Below are 16,160 nucleotides of genomic sequence, written 5' to 3' on the forward strand. Positions count from 1 at the left end.
GATGTATATTTCTGCAGGCGCTTGTAAACTGGTTAACTGTGTCAACGCAAAGGCGTTCATTTTCAAGACGAACAGGTCGCCGGCGCCACCATTGCGCAATAGGCTATCCACAAATTACCATTTCATACTTTCTGAACAATGGTAACTTATTTAATATATAAATTAAGATGTATGTCCATAAAAATGGTAAAGAAATGCTACATACTTTATCGTGGCGTAATAATCTGTTTCGTTGTAAAATATCGGCTGGCTGTATGAATTGAAATCAAATGAAATCAATACCTGTGGAATTGCAGACAGCATACGCAGTTCAGCTAATAAAGTTCTTCGTCGCTGGCAAACAATTGGATGCATTTGCAGATTTACTTTTAATTGACTGGAGGTCGACTGCTACTTCATCCGCTCCGAGTGAGAAACCGCTTCAGACGATTCAGTGTGTGCAGGAACTGAACAAATCATTCAAACTGATTCGCGAACCAATTTAGACAGTTTTACCAACTTGTTTGATCACGTCTTTGAACAGAATCAACTCAAAAGAGTGATTCATTTGTGGGAATGGGGCATCGTTCATGAAAAAGATAAATTACGCATTTCTTAACATTTACAGTATTGCATTAAAATGAAGTAACGAGAGGAACGTCGCTAAACGTAGCGAAGTAAAAGTACAGATTTTTCATTACAAATGTACTCAAGTTAAAGTAAAAGTAAAAAATTTTCCAAAAAACTTCTCAAGTAAATGTAACGAAGTAAATGTACTTCGTTACTACCCACCTCTGTTTATATCTGTACCTGATTTCGATGCCAGGGAAACACATAAAGCAAATTTGCCTTTGAACGCTTTATATAACTTTAATATAGGTAGCTCTAAATTCAGGTAATCACGTACATCAATGTTATATATATATCGTCCAGCCTTAAAACTTGTATAGTTTTTGTCAGTGTTTATTTAAAAACATCCAATTATGCAGAATATAAGATGGTAAATATTTAATTGATGAGTTGTCAACACAATATATAGCGATTATATATGATTTTAACATATATTGACAAAATTATAACTGCAAATCCACTTTTCGCTGCCTGGAGTCCAGTTGTTTCTGTGAATTGCAGCGATTCATTTGCTTCTCTTTTCTGTAGCTTTCGTCAGTCTGTAAAATTATACCTCAGATTTCTTGACAAATCTGTTTGTACAGTCAATCGCAAAGATCTTTCCCGTTTTTAATGTGTTTTTTGTGGCATTCGCACCGAAAACCAATGCTTCCACTCAGTCTTTTGCCCACTCAGTGGGTGTAACTGCACTCACTCCAGCCGACGATGATATCATGTGAATACCCTCTATTATTATTATTGTCAGCTTGCTGAATGTATTGTTGAATGCCCTTCAAAAACATACAAGCTTTGCATTTTTGCCTTTAAACTCCCAGGAATGTTGGTCCCATGGACAACTATCCAAGTGGTTAAAAAAAGAGAGGATGAATCAAGCTGATTTTCTATGAAATCAGCAGTACAGACTTGTATTCAACCCAAAATAATGTTATGCCTGTATTGAAACCTTTATAAATGATTAAAGTTTACTTTTCTTCCTCCTCCTCCTCATTCAGAGTGCAACCCCGGGTTCTACTTGTACCAGAAGGGCTGTGTGAGAGACTGTCCAGCCGGATACACCCCGGGCACCCGTTCGACCTTCCTCCCCAACAACGAGGTGATGCCCGTCCTGCACCCCACCTGCCTGCCCTGCCACTCTGTCTGCCTCACCTGCAGTGCCACAGGGTCTCAGGACTGCCTCTCCTGCCCGCCTCACAGCCACCTGGACGTCGTTGCCGGCACCTGTCTGCACCAGAACCAGATCCTGCGCGAGTCTCCGGACGGCGGACTGTTTCAGACGCAAGGTGACGGCAGGTCCTTGAAACCCCGGCCCGAACTGGCCTCTCAACTGCCTGTTACCGTGGCGGTGCTCAGCTGTGCCTTCATCGTGGCTACGTTTGTGGGTGTGTTTAGCTTTCTGCAGCTGCACACGCGCGGCCAGAACAAACTGCACTCTGTCGAAGCTAAGCCGGGATCTGGCTTACTGGTCGGGTTTGGCTTGAACCGCACCGCAGTTGCCTACAAGGGCATCCCGACCGTTTGGGGGGAGGATGAGGGCAATTCCGAGTCTGAGAATGAGGAATTCGAGATCCACAATGAGAGGACTGCCTTCATCAAAACACAAAGTGCTCTTTAACCACGTTCCTCCCCTCTCTAGCCTCTACTGCACTGTTGTCTCTTTTTTTTTTTGTTTTTTTCTTTTTTTGTTTTTTTTTTTTTTTTTATATACACTTGTTTTCATTCTGGGGTTCGTCTGAACATATCTCACTTTTGGGGCATTTTGGTTTTTTTTTCCCACCTGTCTTAGTTATATGAGCCATGATTCACCTGGGCGTTGACCTCTCGGTGCCTCAACATGGAAAGCTTCCAAACACAAGCGACGGGGACGAGACAAAACTACAATAAACATGATTATCGTTTGGTCTGTTCCTCTTGCCTAGTGAGATTTAAAGAAACAATGAGATTGAAATATTTGCATACGAGAATAACAAAGCTTTTCTGTGAGTGAGTGAGTGAGTGAGTGAGTGAGTGAGTGAGTGAGTGAATCGAGTGAGTGAATCGAGTGAGTGAATCGAGTGAGTGAATCGAGTGAGTGAATCGAGTGAGTGAGTAAGTGAAGTGAGTGAGTGAGCGAGCAAGTGAAGCGAGTGAGTATAGCGAGTATGTGAAGTAAGAAGCGAGTAAGTGAAGTGTGTGAAGAAACTGAAGCGAGTGAGTGAAGTGAGTAAGTGAAGTAAGTGAGCGAGTATGTGAAGCGAGTAAGTGAAGTAAGAAGCAAGTAAATGAAGCAGGTATGTGAAGTGAGTGATGAAAGTGAAGTGAGTTTGTGAACTGAGTGAGTGAAGTGAGTATGTGAAGTTAGTGAAGTATGTGAAGCGAGTGAGTAAGTGAAGTGAGTAATTGAAGCAAGTATGTGGAGTGAGTGTGCTTTCACATTAGCACTTTTGGTGTGCACCCAGGTTCGATTGACGTCAGAGTTCGGTACGTTTGGATGATGTGAACACTGAAACTCGGGTGTGCACCCGCGAACCGTACCCGAGTCCGCTTAAAAAGGGTGGTCGGGGGTGCAGTTCAAGTGAACTCTGGTGCAGTTCGCTGCTGATATGAAGGCAATCGAACCAAGTGTGAAAGCACCCTGAGTGAGTGAGTATGTGGAGTGAGTGAGTGAGGAGTGAGTGAGTATGTGGAGTGAGTGAGTATGTGAAGTGAGTGAGTGAGTATGGGAAGTGAGTGAGTGAGTATGGGAAGTGAGTGAGTATGTGAAGTGAGTGAGTGAGTGAGTGAGTGAGTGAGTAAGTATGTGGAGTGAGTAAGTATGTGGAGTGAGTGAGTATGTGGAGTGAGTGAGTGAGTGAGTATGTGGAGTGAGTGAGTGAGTGAGTATGTGGAGTGAGTGAGTGAGTGAGTGAGTGAGTGAGTGAGTGAGTGAGTGAGTGAGTGAGTGAATGAGTATGTGGAGTGAGTAAGTATGTGGAGTGAGTAAGTATGTGGAGTGAGTAAGTATGTGGAGTGAGTGAGTATGTGGAGTGAGTGAGTGAGTGAGTGAGTGAGTGAATGAGTATGTGGAGTGAGTAAGTATGTGGAGTGAGTGAGTATGTGGAGTGAGTGAGTATGTGGAGTGAGTGAGTATGTGGAGTGAGTGAGTGAGTATTGGGAGTGAGTAAGTATGTGGAGTGAGTGAGTATGTGGAGTGAGTGAGTATGTGGAGTGAGTGAGTATGTGGAGTGAGTGAGTATGTGGAGTGAGTGAGTATGTGGAGTGAGTGAGTATGTGGAGTGAGTGAGTATGTGGAGTGAGTGAGTATGTGGAGTGAGTGAGTGAGTGAGTGAGTATGTGGAGTGAGTGAGTATGTGGAGTGAGTGAGTGAGTGAGTGAGTGAGTGAGTGAGTGAGTGAGTGAGTGAGTGAATGAGTATGTGGAGTGAGTGAGTATGTGGAGTGAGTGAGTATGTGGAGTGAGTGAGTATGTGGAGTGAGTGAGTATGTGGAGTGAGTGAGTGAGTGAATATGTGGAGTGAGTAAGTATGTGGAGTGAGTGAGTATGTGAAGTGAGTGAGTGAGTGAGTGTATGTGGAGTGAGTATGTGAAGTGAGTGAAGTGAGTGAGTATGTGGAGTGACTAAGTATGTGGAGTGAGTGAGTATGTGAAGTGAGTGAGTTAGTGAGTGTATGTGGAGTGAGTATGTGAAGTGAGTGAGTGAGTGAGTATGTGGAGTGAGTAAGTATGTGGAGTGAGTGAGTATGTGAAGTGAGAGTGAGTGTATGTGGAGTGAGTAAGTATGTGGAGTGAGTGAGTATGTGAAGTGAGAGTGAGTGTATGTGGAGTGAGTGAGTGAGTGAGTATGTGGAGTGAGTGAGTATGTGGAGTGAGTGGAGTGAGTATGTGGAGTGAGTGAGTATGTGAAGTGAGTGAGTGTATGTGGAGTGAGTGAGTGTATGTGGAGTGAGTATGTGAAGTGAGTGAGTGAGTGTATGTGGAGTAAGTGAGTATGTGAAGTGAGTGAAGTGAGTATGTATGTGGAGTGAGTATATGGAGTGAGTGGAGTGAGTGAGTGAAGTGAGTATGTGGAGTAAGTGAGTATGTGAAGTGAGTGAAGTGAGTGTGTATGTGGAGTGAGCATGTGGAGCGGGTATGTGAAGTGAGTGAAGTGAAGTGAAGTGAAGTGAAGTGAGTGAGTGAATTTACGTTTTCATGAAGTCAGTCAGTGCTGCAGTGGGTCGGATCCACTGGCTTTGCGCAGGGAGCCTTTTAGAAGAACATATCACTATTTCTTCATGATCAGAGATGGAGAAGAGAGCAGCATGTTGTCTTGCACACATTTATAGAGCTTACTGCTCCCCCTGGAGCATCTGCATTGCTGAATTCATGATTTTAATTTTATGTAAGCTTTTTTAAGGAATCCTTCTCCAAAAGATAAAACTTCTGTCATCGTTTGCTAACACTCTAACCTTCATCATGTCATTTCAAACCTGCATGACTTTTTGTCAAAAGTCCAAAGGCTTTGTGTCCATATCACCATAAATAAATGAGGACTAGGGCTTTTCAAGCTCGAAAAGGACATTACAAATGTGTAATGTTTATTGAAGTAAAGACAAAAAGTGGTCTAGTTCATTTTTATATGAATTGAATTTGGGTGACTGGGGCCATTCGCATATACTTTTACCATAAAAGTATTTTATGCAACTTCTGCGTTGTTCTCAAATGTCATTTACTTCAAATAATACTCCTCAAAATGTCAAAATCATGACGTCAAACCTGTATATTTGTTTGTTTTATATATCATTTTAATTAAACATGAGCAGGAATGGCATTTGACACGAAGCATGGATGTGCAGGAGAACATTATCAGCAAATAGCGACTTAAATTGATAAGACATCAAACAACTTTAAATATAATTTTATGCACCACTTTTATGGTTCTTTTGTGATGCTTGACATCCTCTACCCTCATTTATTTTTAAAAAAAATAAGCTCTGGTGATTCTACAAAATGACTTATTTCATTACAACAAGATCTCACGCAGGTTTGAAACGACATGAGTAAGTGAATATGGTAAATATTTTCATTTTTGTGTGAGAGATTGCTTGCGAACTGCGCTCTTTGACTGTATGTAGGTGAGAAACTCTGATGTCGGCCAGCCTCTCCGAGCCAATTTAATTCTGTCCTCCAGTCAAGGGTTTGAAACACTAGAAAGAGTCTTTGCTAATGGCCCATCCTGAAAGGACCTGGCTTCCTTTTTGTCATGTTTATGGTGATTATATATATAGAGATTATGGCGGTTTTGTTCTGTACAGTATGGGTGTCTTTTTTAAATAAATCAGAGAAAGGGCTCTCATGACCACCACCCCGAGCAGCTGTCTGATATCACTTAGGATTGGTTTAGTTTGATCTGCTCGACAGTCTTTTCATCAGGTCTTTTTCTTTGCTTACTAATGTTTATTATTAGTAATATGCTTGGCCTCGTCAGCTCATCTGCAACCTGTCCAGAATATAGTAGTTGCTTTTCTGTTGTTTTCTTAGTCACATATTCATATGTTACATATGTTGGTTTAATGCATTATCTTTACAAAATGACAATGTTATCTATCGAATCTGTGCAATAGAGACTCAACAGAGTTATGTGATGGAGTTGGAGTCCGGCTTCCCTTATCATATCATATATATATATATATATATATATATATATATATATATATATATATATATATATATATATATATATATATATATATATATATATATATCAGATCACAGTGATTAGCGATAACTGGTGATCATGATCAGCCTTTCAAAACCATTGTTGTTTAGTCTCCTTACGACTGCCCAAAACAAACACAGGTGTGGCCAGTCCACAAATGACTTGTACCATCCTCAGCCTTGACTTTCCTTAGTTTTGTTGGGTAGGGCAACCACATTTTATTTCACATTATCAATTAATTATGGTATAATGAAATGTGTCCCGTTTATTTCCACACTCTCATAGTGCAATGTCCGTAAACCAACAGAGCATCTTCACGTACATCCAGTTTCACAGCTGGTAAATATCATGATATTTGACAATAATGTTGGCCCCACTGAGCTCTTTCGCCCCCTGCAGTAATGATTTGGCGTTACAGCTGTGTTTTGGAAAGCCTTAAAGTGTGCAAAGGCATGACCAAAGACCACAGAATGAAAATCTGCTTGCCTTAGAGTGATAACATGACCTGAAACAAACAAACAAACAAAACACACTGAGTAAATTAATAAATAACACAAAGTTTGCGGTGGGTTTTTTTTGTTGCAATGTTAGTTGCAGTTTTAAATTGGGTCGCTGGTTTGGCCATACACATCTAAAAAATGCTTCGAATGGGCTGTTGAATTATATTTTTATGTGTGGTTGTGGTCAAAATGCTGGTGACAACAGTTTTTACACAGGTCATGGGCAATATGCTTTCACACTGATGGTGCGATAATTGCATTGCGCTAGAGGGTGGGTGGGTGTGTGTGTGTGTGTGTTCGGGCTGAACAAGAACCTTCTGGACTCATAGGATTATTTTCTCCTTTATTTGAAGAGTCAACTGATGCATGTAGATCCCCAAGTAGAAAACGCCAATCATTTATATGACTACCTGAGACGGGGGAAAAAAAATTAAGGCCTATTTTTGTACTATATATGGTGCATTGTCATTTACATGTAATTTAAAGATTATTTTGCTCTTTTTCTTTTTATTTAATTGATGTCAATATGCGAATTATAGATTATACAAAAAAAAAAATAAAGATCTATGCAAACTTCATTTTTTCTTTGTTGTATTTCCTGTAGGTCAGACAATCTTATGGTAGTTTTGGTAGTTTTATTATTTTTATTTAAATAGTAGTAGATGGCTAAATTGAAAAGCTCTTGTAAAAGATACCTGTGACTTTTTAAAGGTTTTTAGAAGTGTTTTTTCTAAGACAGGTCTGGCATCCTGTTGAGGTTGAAGTGTTGCATGCATTGAGGGGAGGATTTGTCTGTACATAAAGGATGTGTTAAACTGAGAAATGTCGAACTGTTTACTGACTGGTCAGTGCATTGGCCAATTATTTGAAATGTGACTCAAAAATACTATGAAAATGAAACTAAAACAAAACATTTCAGGCATTGCCTGTTTTACAACAAAAGTGGACTTCCAGACAACTTCCTTCAGTTTGTACAATGTTACATCAGCGGTTCAAAATGTGTGTAATCCTCAGCAAAACATGCTTACTGAAGAAAAAACTATGATTCATCGTACTTTTGACCAAAATATTAAATCATGACTGTGGCGTGACAGCTAGATCTTTTGTATGTTGCTTGCTGATGTGAGCATTTATTATTATAGGGATGGTTCACCCTAAACAAAAAAAAAAAAAAAAAAAAAAAAAACGTAAATTATGTCAACATTTACTCACCCTCAAGTTCTTCCTAACCTGTATGAATTTATTTATTCCGCTGAACGCAGTCAAAAAAAAAAAAAAAAAAAAAATCGCCCATCATTAGATATTGTTGAATAAAGACATTATTTTGTTTTTTTTGGTGCACAAAAAATATTCTCGTCACTTCATAACATTTAAGGTTGAATCACAAAGTGTTTTAAATGTATCTTTAGTAGCTTTCTGGGCATTGAACGTGTTAATTATCTTGCTCACTGAGACATCAGATTTTATCAAAAATATCTTAATTTGTGTTCTGAAGATGAAAAAAGACATGAGGGTGAGTAATTAATGACAGAATTTTAATTTTTGGGTGAACTATCCCTTTAAATTAACTTGTATAGACAAATGCTATCTGTATAAGCACATTTAAAGTCTTGGCTACAAAATTATATTTACATTTTATATAAATATGCCTATAAATAGTCTAAACAAAAATGTTAAACAAATTATTTTTATTCATAATTACAATAATAATGAATGAAATTAATATTTAATCATTTTAATGAATGTACATGCTGTATAAATAAATTCCTAGCAGACATGTTAAAGTGTATGTGTAAGTGAGGTGTTGTCGTGCATTAGAGGTTTAATCCTGCTGAAGGCAGTGAGTCTGCGTCCTGCCTGCCGGACTGTCTTCCTGGTTTAGATCTACAGTTGCTGCTGTCAACACAAGAGCTCGTCTATCGCCCTGCTTATCTCACCATCTCCAGTAGAAATCGTTCCGACGCGCTCTTTTCTTCTCATCGCTCGATTGTAATGGATAATTACGCGTTCCGGTCGCTCTGACAGGACGTGTCCTCGCGCCATACACATCTCAGGTGAGAATTCGCGGAATTTTCAAGTCTCGACAAATATTCGGAGTTCTGTTGTTCGTTGCATTATCATTCTATTTTAGAACTTTATGTTTGTCTGATTTAATATCAGCATTCTAAGAAAATGTTATTTTGAAAATTCGAATGTTGTTGCTGTAGCCATGTTTCATTGACCGACCTCAGTGACGTCACGACGACATCCCCTTCAGACAATAAGCTATTTATTTTTCAGCTCTATTCATGCAAATGTTATAATTTGAGTTACACTATTTCGATAGTTCACTTTAGACATTCTACTAACTATAAGTAACTACATGTCAACTATCTCTAGCATTAAACTAGTAGATTAGGATTAGTAGAATAAATTGACAGTTACTTGCTTGTAAAATAACCTAAAGTGGACTATGGAAATAAAGTGTTACCTTTAATTGTTGTAAAATATTTTTTTAGTTATATATTTTAAACGAAATTATGAGAGTAAACAATGTGACTAATGTCTAATAATGAGAAAACACCATAAAAAGTTTATTTTATTTTACTTCTCATACCCTTTTTGAATAACTTTAAGCAGTTTGTATGTGTCTCTGCTGAGTTAAAGCAAAGTGGTTAATAATAACTGCAGAGATGCAAATCAGGGTTTTTTTTTCATGAAGTGTGGAACAATGTATTTTTCTTTCTGCTGTTATGCAATGTAAATTTTTAACTTTTTCAGCACATTTCCTTATGTCTGAGCTTTTCATTATGAATAAGCTTTCACATTTGAAAGGCCACGGCGATACGGGAAGTGGTCAGCATAGACAACATCACTTTCTTGTCCTAAATTGCCACTGAGGAAATGAAAGCATCTGAAAACTCCTACGTTCCGTGCAATCGTTTTTGCGACAGCCACACAAAATGCTTCAATTATGTGATGAAATGCACTTTTAGGTATTTTGAAAGTCAAAATATTCTTCCTCTTTCTGTAGATCTGGGCTTGTGGTGTTGCTCATTGACCTGAACAGAAAGTTTAATTTACCGACATACTGCTGCTGACACATACACACTGTAGGTAAATTTTGACTGTTTGTTATTGTTTTTGGCAATATTTTCACACACATTTCAAATAAAGGATGGTAATGATGCTTATGTTCCCTAGACTGATATGATACCCAGTCAATAAAACCTGGGTCTAAGTGTTAGCCTGTGGAAATGACATTAAAGGGTTTGTTCACCCAAAAATTAAAATAACGTCATTAATTACTCACCCTCATGCCGTTCTACAACCGTAAGACCTTCGTTAATTTTCAGAACACAAATTAAGATATTTTTGATAATTCAATGACTCAGTGAGGCCTGGATAGACAGCAATGGTACTTCCTCAAGGTACTAAAAACATATTTAAATCAGTTCATGTGGGTTCAGTGGTTCAACCTTAATATTATAAAGCGACGAGAATATTTTTTGTGCGCCAAAAAAACCCCAAAATGATGACTTTTTAACAATATCTAGTGATTGCCGATTTCAAAACAGTGCTTCATGAAGCTTCGGAGCTTTACAAATCAAATCAGTGAATCGGAGTGACAAAGTCACGTGATTTCCGCAGTTTGGCGGTTTGATGCGTGATCCGAATCACTGATTCAACTCAAAAGATTCATAAAGCTCTGAAGCAGTGTTTTGAAATCATCTATCACTAGATATTAAGTCGTTAATTTGTTTTGTTTTTATTCTCGTCGCTTTATAATAATATTGAACCACTGTACTCGCATGAACTGTGTTTTTAGTACATTAATGTATCTTGAGAGAGGAAATGTCATTGCTGTGAATGCACAGCATCGGATTTCATCAAAAATATCTTAATTTGTGTTCTGAAGATGAACGAAGGTCTGTAGAACGACATGAGGGTGAGTAATAAATGACATTATTTTCATTTCTGGGTGAACTAACACTTTAAAAGTTGGATGGGTGATGATTTTATTCAGTTGAATGAAAACAAGATTGAAGTCATTTTATTTGGCTCCTCCATGGCCTGATTTCCCGTTTAGGTCCTCTGCAAGCAAATATCCGCACTTATGTAAAGAACCTGGGTGTTGTTGTTGACTCAGAGTTAAAATTCAACAAGCAAATAAACTCTGTTGTCAGAGCCGTTTTTTCCAGCTTAGGGGTTTACGGAAATTAAAATCTTATCTTTTAGTGACCTAGAGACAGTTATTCATGCCTTCATTTCAACAAGGCTTGATTATTGCAATGCTTTATATGTTTCCCTAACATGTTTGCAACTGGTTCAAAAAGCTGCATTTCGCTTCTTAACGAGGAAGAAAAAACGTGAGCACGTCACCCCTATTTTGGCACACTTACATTGGCTACCAGTCAAATTCAGAATTGATTTCAGGGTTTTAGTTTTTGTATTTAAAGCCTTGCTCTGGCTCCAGATTATATCTCAGACCTTCTCCATAAGATCTCTTAGATCATCCTCTGACAAACTATTAATCATCCCATTGTCTCGCTTGAAATCTAAAGGTGATAGAGCCTTTTCCGTATTTGCCCCTAAGCTGTGTAATTCACTCCCTCAATCTGTTAGGTTTTCCTCCTCTCTATCTGTATTCAAGCCATCTCTGAACAAAAAACAATCTTTTTTTCTCGGGCCTATTCATAATTTTAGATTTGTTAGTCTTAAAGGATTAATTCACTTTCAAATTAAAATTTCCTGATAATTTACTCACCCCCATGTCATCCAAGATGTTCATGTCTTTCTTTCTTCAGTGGAAAAGAAATGAAGGTTTTTGAGGAAAACATTCCAGGAAAAAGCTTACGCTGTATGTCCTACACCTTCCCTATTCTACTTACTGAACAAGCGCAGCACCAGTTCCATTTTTTCCATAAATAGAATAGGGAAGGTGTAGGACATACAGTGTAAGCTTTTTGAAGAATATGAAAGAGCGGTTTTGGCGGAAGCACGTGCACGGCGATCATTTGTGTTTATAAAGCATATACAGTTGTATTTTTGTATAAAACGACCGATCATTTCTCTAGATAAGACCCTTATTCCTCGTCTGGTATCGTTTAAAGCTCTTTGAAGCGGCACTGAAACTGTCATTTTGACCGTTTGGAGTCCAGTGAAGTCCACTATAAGGAGAAAATGTTTATCAAAAACCTTCAATTTCTTTTCGCCTGAAGACAGACATGAACATCTTGGGTGACATGGGGGTGAGTAAATTATCAGGAAATTTTTATTTGAAAGTGAACTAATCCTTTAAGGCGGGTGCACACTCTGCGATTTCGGCCACGATTTGGTAATCTGAGACAAATTTTGCAAATCCTAAAAGATTCCTATAATCGTAGGCTGAAATCTGTAGAAGACAAGTTCATCAGCAGCTGATTAATGACTGTTGCGATCAAATTTTACCTCTGACAAAATTCTGGCAGTGTCAGAAGATTTGCAGTATGACTTCTCCTACGACAAACGTCAAATTGACTTGTTTTTCAAGACAAGCCGTGATCAAAATTAACGCTAGAGATGTCTTTGTTAGCCACCATTTTAGTCCCGTTTAAAAGACCTCCAAAGAACAGGCGAATCTCAACATAACACCGACTGTTACGTAACAGTCGGGATCATTAATATGTACGCCCCCAATATTTGCATATGCCAGCCCATGTTCAAGGCATTTCTAAATGTTTCGTTAGCATGTTGCTAATGTACTGTTAAATGTGGTTAAAGTTACCATCGTTTCTTACTGTATTCACGGAGACAAGAGCCGTCGCTATTTTCATTATTAAACACTTGCAGTCTGTATAATTCATAAACACAACTTCATTCTTTATAATACTCTCCAACAGTGTGTAATGTTAGCTTTAGCCATGCTGCATAGCCTCAAATTCATTCAAAATCAAATGTAAACATCCAAATAAATACTATACTCACATGATCCGAAGCATGCATGCAGCATGAATGACGAACACATTGTAAAGATCCATTTGAGGGTTATATTAGCTGTGTGAACTTTGTTTATTCAACGATAGTCGCGAGCTTGGGGGGGCGGGGAGCACGATCAATTAAAGGGGCCGCAGCCTGAATCGGCGCATTTCTAATTATGCCCCAAAATAGGCAGTTAAAAAATTAATTTAAAAAAATCTATGGGGTATTTTGAGCTGAAACTTCACAGACACATTCAGGGGACACCTTAGACTCATATTACATCTTGTAAAAAAACGTTCGATTGCACCTTTAAATTTTTATACTTAGTATTTTTTGTATAACTGTGTTATCTTTTTATTGTGTTATTGTGAAGCACATTGGTCAGCAGAAATGTTGTTTTAAGGTGCTATATAAATAAAAGTGCCCTCGACCTTTGACCAGGCTGTTGTAGCGAGCTGCAGGTATGGGCTTTGCAGAGGACCTGTGGTGCCCTCAGGGTCACGCCGCCCTAATGAAACTACAAGACTCTGAGCTGCGTTTGATGGAGGTCATGAAGAAATGGATAACGCAGAGGGCCAAGAGCGACCGCGAGTTCTCCGTACAGCTGCATCAGATGTCAGCCATTGTTGAGAAGCTGGAGGGGTCCCAGCCTGGAGGAGGTGTCGACTACATCAGCCAGTTCAATAAGGTTGGAAGTATCTCCTTAGCAAGTTTAAAGCTTTCGGTGTATGTGTTGGAGATTTTACTGTGTTTAGAGGATATATCCACACTAAAATGGTCTCCGGTTCTGTGTTGAGCGGTGGATGAAGTACACAAATCAAGTACTTGAGTAAATGTAAAGATATTACTCCAGTAAAAGTTCCCATTTTACTTAGTAAAAGTACAAAATTACTTAATTTTTAATGTACCGAGTATTAAAAGTAAAAATTACTGATGGATTGAATGTTTTATTTTGTTATTTCATATACTTATATACTTTTAAATGAAATGTATATTATATATTTTATAAAGTCCTACTGCTTAAAATCCCTGGGGGAAGGGGAAATGCTGGGTCTAACATCATTAGAATTATTATAAATTGTCAAGTACTGTCAGGGAAGATTAGTGGATGCAGATACATAAGTAATGTGTGTTGACAAACAATAAAATCAGACGTCACATAGAGCTAATGCATAACAGGGTCATTCCATGAAATCGGTGTCTTTTGCATCCCTAAGAAATAATCGGACGTAGAAGTACTGTGACAACAAATAAATTTGTGATTTAAAAACATATCAATACTGTGTATTGTTTTATCAATATTACACCAAAGCAAAGTCAATTAAATATTATTTTAAATAATTAAAATTGCGTTTATTCTGATAAGGGTAAGGTTTTTGGCCTGTCCCTTGCTATGATTGTTCTTTTTCTTCTTGTTCCACTTGTTCTTACTGTTTTTTAGTTTATGTACTAATATAGCATACATTTACCCGATTAGCCTGCTAGCTTAGCTTGTATTATATTAGTTTTTTTTTTTTTTGCATCCAATATCTGTTTCCAGTTTGTTTTATTATGCAATACATAGGCATTCGTTTTATATTTCAAGCATGTTGTGTGTGCACTTAATGTAACACCATACAACAGTGAAATAGGTTATAATTAATCAAGACATCACAATAACAACTTTTGATCAGGCATTACCACCTGGGTCCTAAAGGAGACCTGATTCCTAGAGGGGGGACTCGATTTCTCGTGACACCAGTTCTTGTATCATTTTGAGTCAGACTTGTAAATTCAGTCTCATTTTGAGTCAGACTTGTAAATTCAGTTGACTAGAGACTCTGAACAGATGACTGAATCAGTGAGTTGTTCATTCGGGAGCAGCTGCAATCGGATCAGTCCAATTTGCAAATGAATCATTCGGTGTGATTTGCGAACTGGTTTAGCAGGTTCACTGAAAAGAACCAGTTTGTTCGCAAATTGGACACTGCTATTGCATTACATGAGCATGTGATGATTTCTTCAGTTCAAAATAATGTTTTTTATGAAATGCAGTGGAGTTATTGTTAATATGTAATTAATTATTTCCAGGAGCTCATTGCTTCTACCTTCAATTAAACTGCTAACAGTGATTGTGAATTAAACTGCCTAAATGATTACATTATTAACTAACTGCATTCTCTAAAGTGTAATGTTGACATGCGTTCTCTGTAAAGCTGCTTTGAAACGATGTGTATTGTGAAAAGCGCTATACAAATAAATGTGAATTGAATTAAAAGTACAATATTATGCTTTGGAATGTAGTCAAGTTGCTCAAAATAAAAAATACTCCAGTAAAGTACAGATACTTGATGTAATTAAGTATGTAGCAATACTTCATTACTGTCCACCCTTGCTCTCCACATGATGTTAAGATATTTACATACTAAAAGGTGCTATTTAAAGAGTAGTGAAGAGGCACAGAAAGTGTCCGGTCCCTGATATGGGAAACCGCACTGTAAACATGCAGGCCATACGAAACCTTCTGCCAAAAACCCTCAGGTTTTCTCTGATATTCTTGATATCTTCTTTCTGACTTTCCCAGAGGATCTTCCATTTGTTTAGACCCTACATCAATGATAAAAGCACTCAATGAGCATACAAGTATGCAAATCCTAAACATTCAAATGTTCTTTCAGAGATAAATGCGCCACAATAAAAATCTAATCATACGTTCATTTTCAATGCCTGGTTAATCCTAAAGTGTCATTCATTTTCTCGCTCTCGCAGTCGTGGAACGTGCTGGTCAGTCAGACGGAGAGCCTCAGTCGTATCATACGCAAGCATTCGGAGGATCTGATGGTGGGACCCCTCAGCAAACTCACCCTCCTCGTCCGGGACAAACAGCAGCTGAGGAAGACCTACGGGGAACAGTGGAGTCTTCTCAACCAGGACATGTGCAGGGTCAGCGCCGCACGCACATCACTCGCACACAATCACTCTCTCGCGGCAAGAACACTTCCACATTATCTCGTGTTTCTTATTAGAGGCGTTTAAAGGCACTTACTGCAACTATTATTAAAAACTATTATTCTTAATAAGAAACTATTATTCATATTTTTTGCATTTTCCCTCTGTTTTACTTTCATGGTCTAAATTTAGCACTGTAATACTAACTATGCAAATGTCCTAAGACAAGATCTTACCGTTGGGCTCAGTTAGGTTTAGGGAAATGAAAAAATTCCATCCATATCTAAATTATTTTTTATATACGGGTCAGGACGTGCATATTTTTGTGTCCAAATGCATTATTTCCTTTTAAAATAATTTGATAAATTCATGGCACAAAGCCTATTTAGTTTGAATTCGTTTTTAGTACATTTAAATAATACATATTATTTTATGTTTTGTCAGGTGGTGCAACTGTCCGAACAAAATAACAGACTAAGAATACTATTTAAAATTAAAAACTAAAGAATA

General features: G+C 38.0%; 2 protein-coding genes across 7 annotated transcripts in view; both read left to right on the forward strand.

Moving 5' to 3' along the window:
* Positions 1 to 2,233, forward strand: part of furina (furin (paired basic amino acid cleaving enzyme) a) — a 129,950-nt gene extending 127,717 nt beyond the window's left edge. For all 3 annotated transcript variants that reach the window (XM_067401257.1, XM_067401255.1, XM_067401256.1), the window contains exon 16: positions 1,602 to 2,233. In XM_067401257.1, coding sequence (XP_067257358.1) covers positions 1,602 to 2,221 — 620 coding nt within the window. In that variant the 3' untranslated portion in view covers positions 2,222 to 2,233. The remainder of the gene's footprint in view (positions 1 to 1,601) is intronic.
* A 6,483-nt stretch (positions 2,234 to 8,716) lies between these two features.
* The window catches only part of fes (FES proto-oncogene, tyrosine kinase), a 35,486-nt gene continuing 28,042 nt past the window's right edge, over positions 8,717 to 16,160 (forward strand). For 2 of the 4 annotated variants that reach the window (XM_067401251.1, XM_067401254.1), the window contains exons 1-4: positions 8,778 to 8,836; positions 9,796 to 9,874; positions 13,164 to 13,410; positions 15,471 to 15,644. In XM_067401251.1, coding sequence (XP_067257352.1) covers positions 13,186 to 13,410; positions 15,471 to 15,644 — 399 coding nt within the window. In that variant the 5' untranslated portion in view covers positions 8,778 to 8,836; positions 9,796 to 9,874; positions 13,164 to 13,185. Of the gene's footprint in view, positions 8,837 to 9,795; positions 9,879 to 13,163; positions 13,411 to 15,470; positions 15,645 to 16,160 lie in introns of all 4 variants that reach the window. The other 2 variants (XM_067401252.1, XM_067401253.1) reach the window with 2 other exon arrangements.

The sequence above is a fragment of the Chanodichthys erythropterus genome, chromosome 11, assembly GCF_024489055.1.
Source record: "Chanodichthys erythropterus isolate Z2021 chromosome 11, ASM2448905v1, whole genome shotgun sequence".
Lineage (NCBI taxonomy): Eukaryota > Metazoa > Chordata > Actinopteri > Cypriniformes > Xenocyprididae > Chanodichthys > Chanodichthys erythropterus.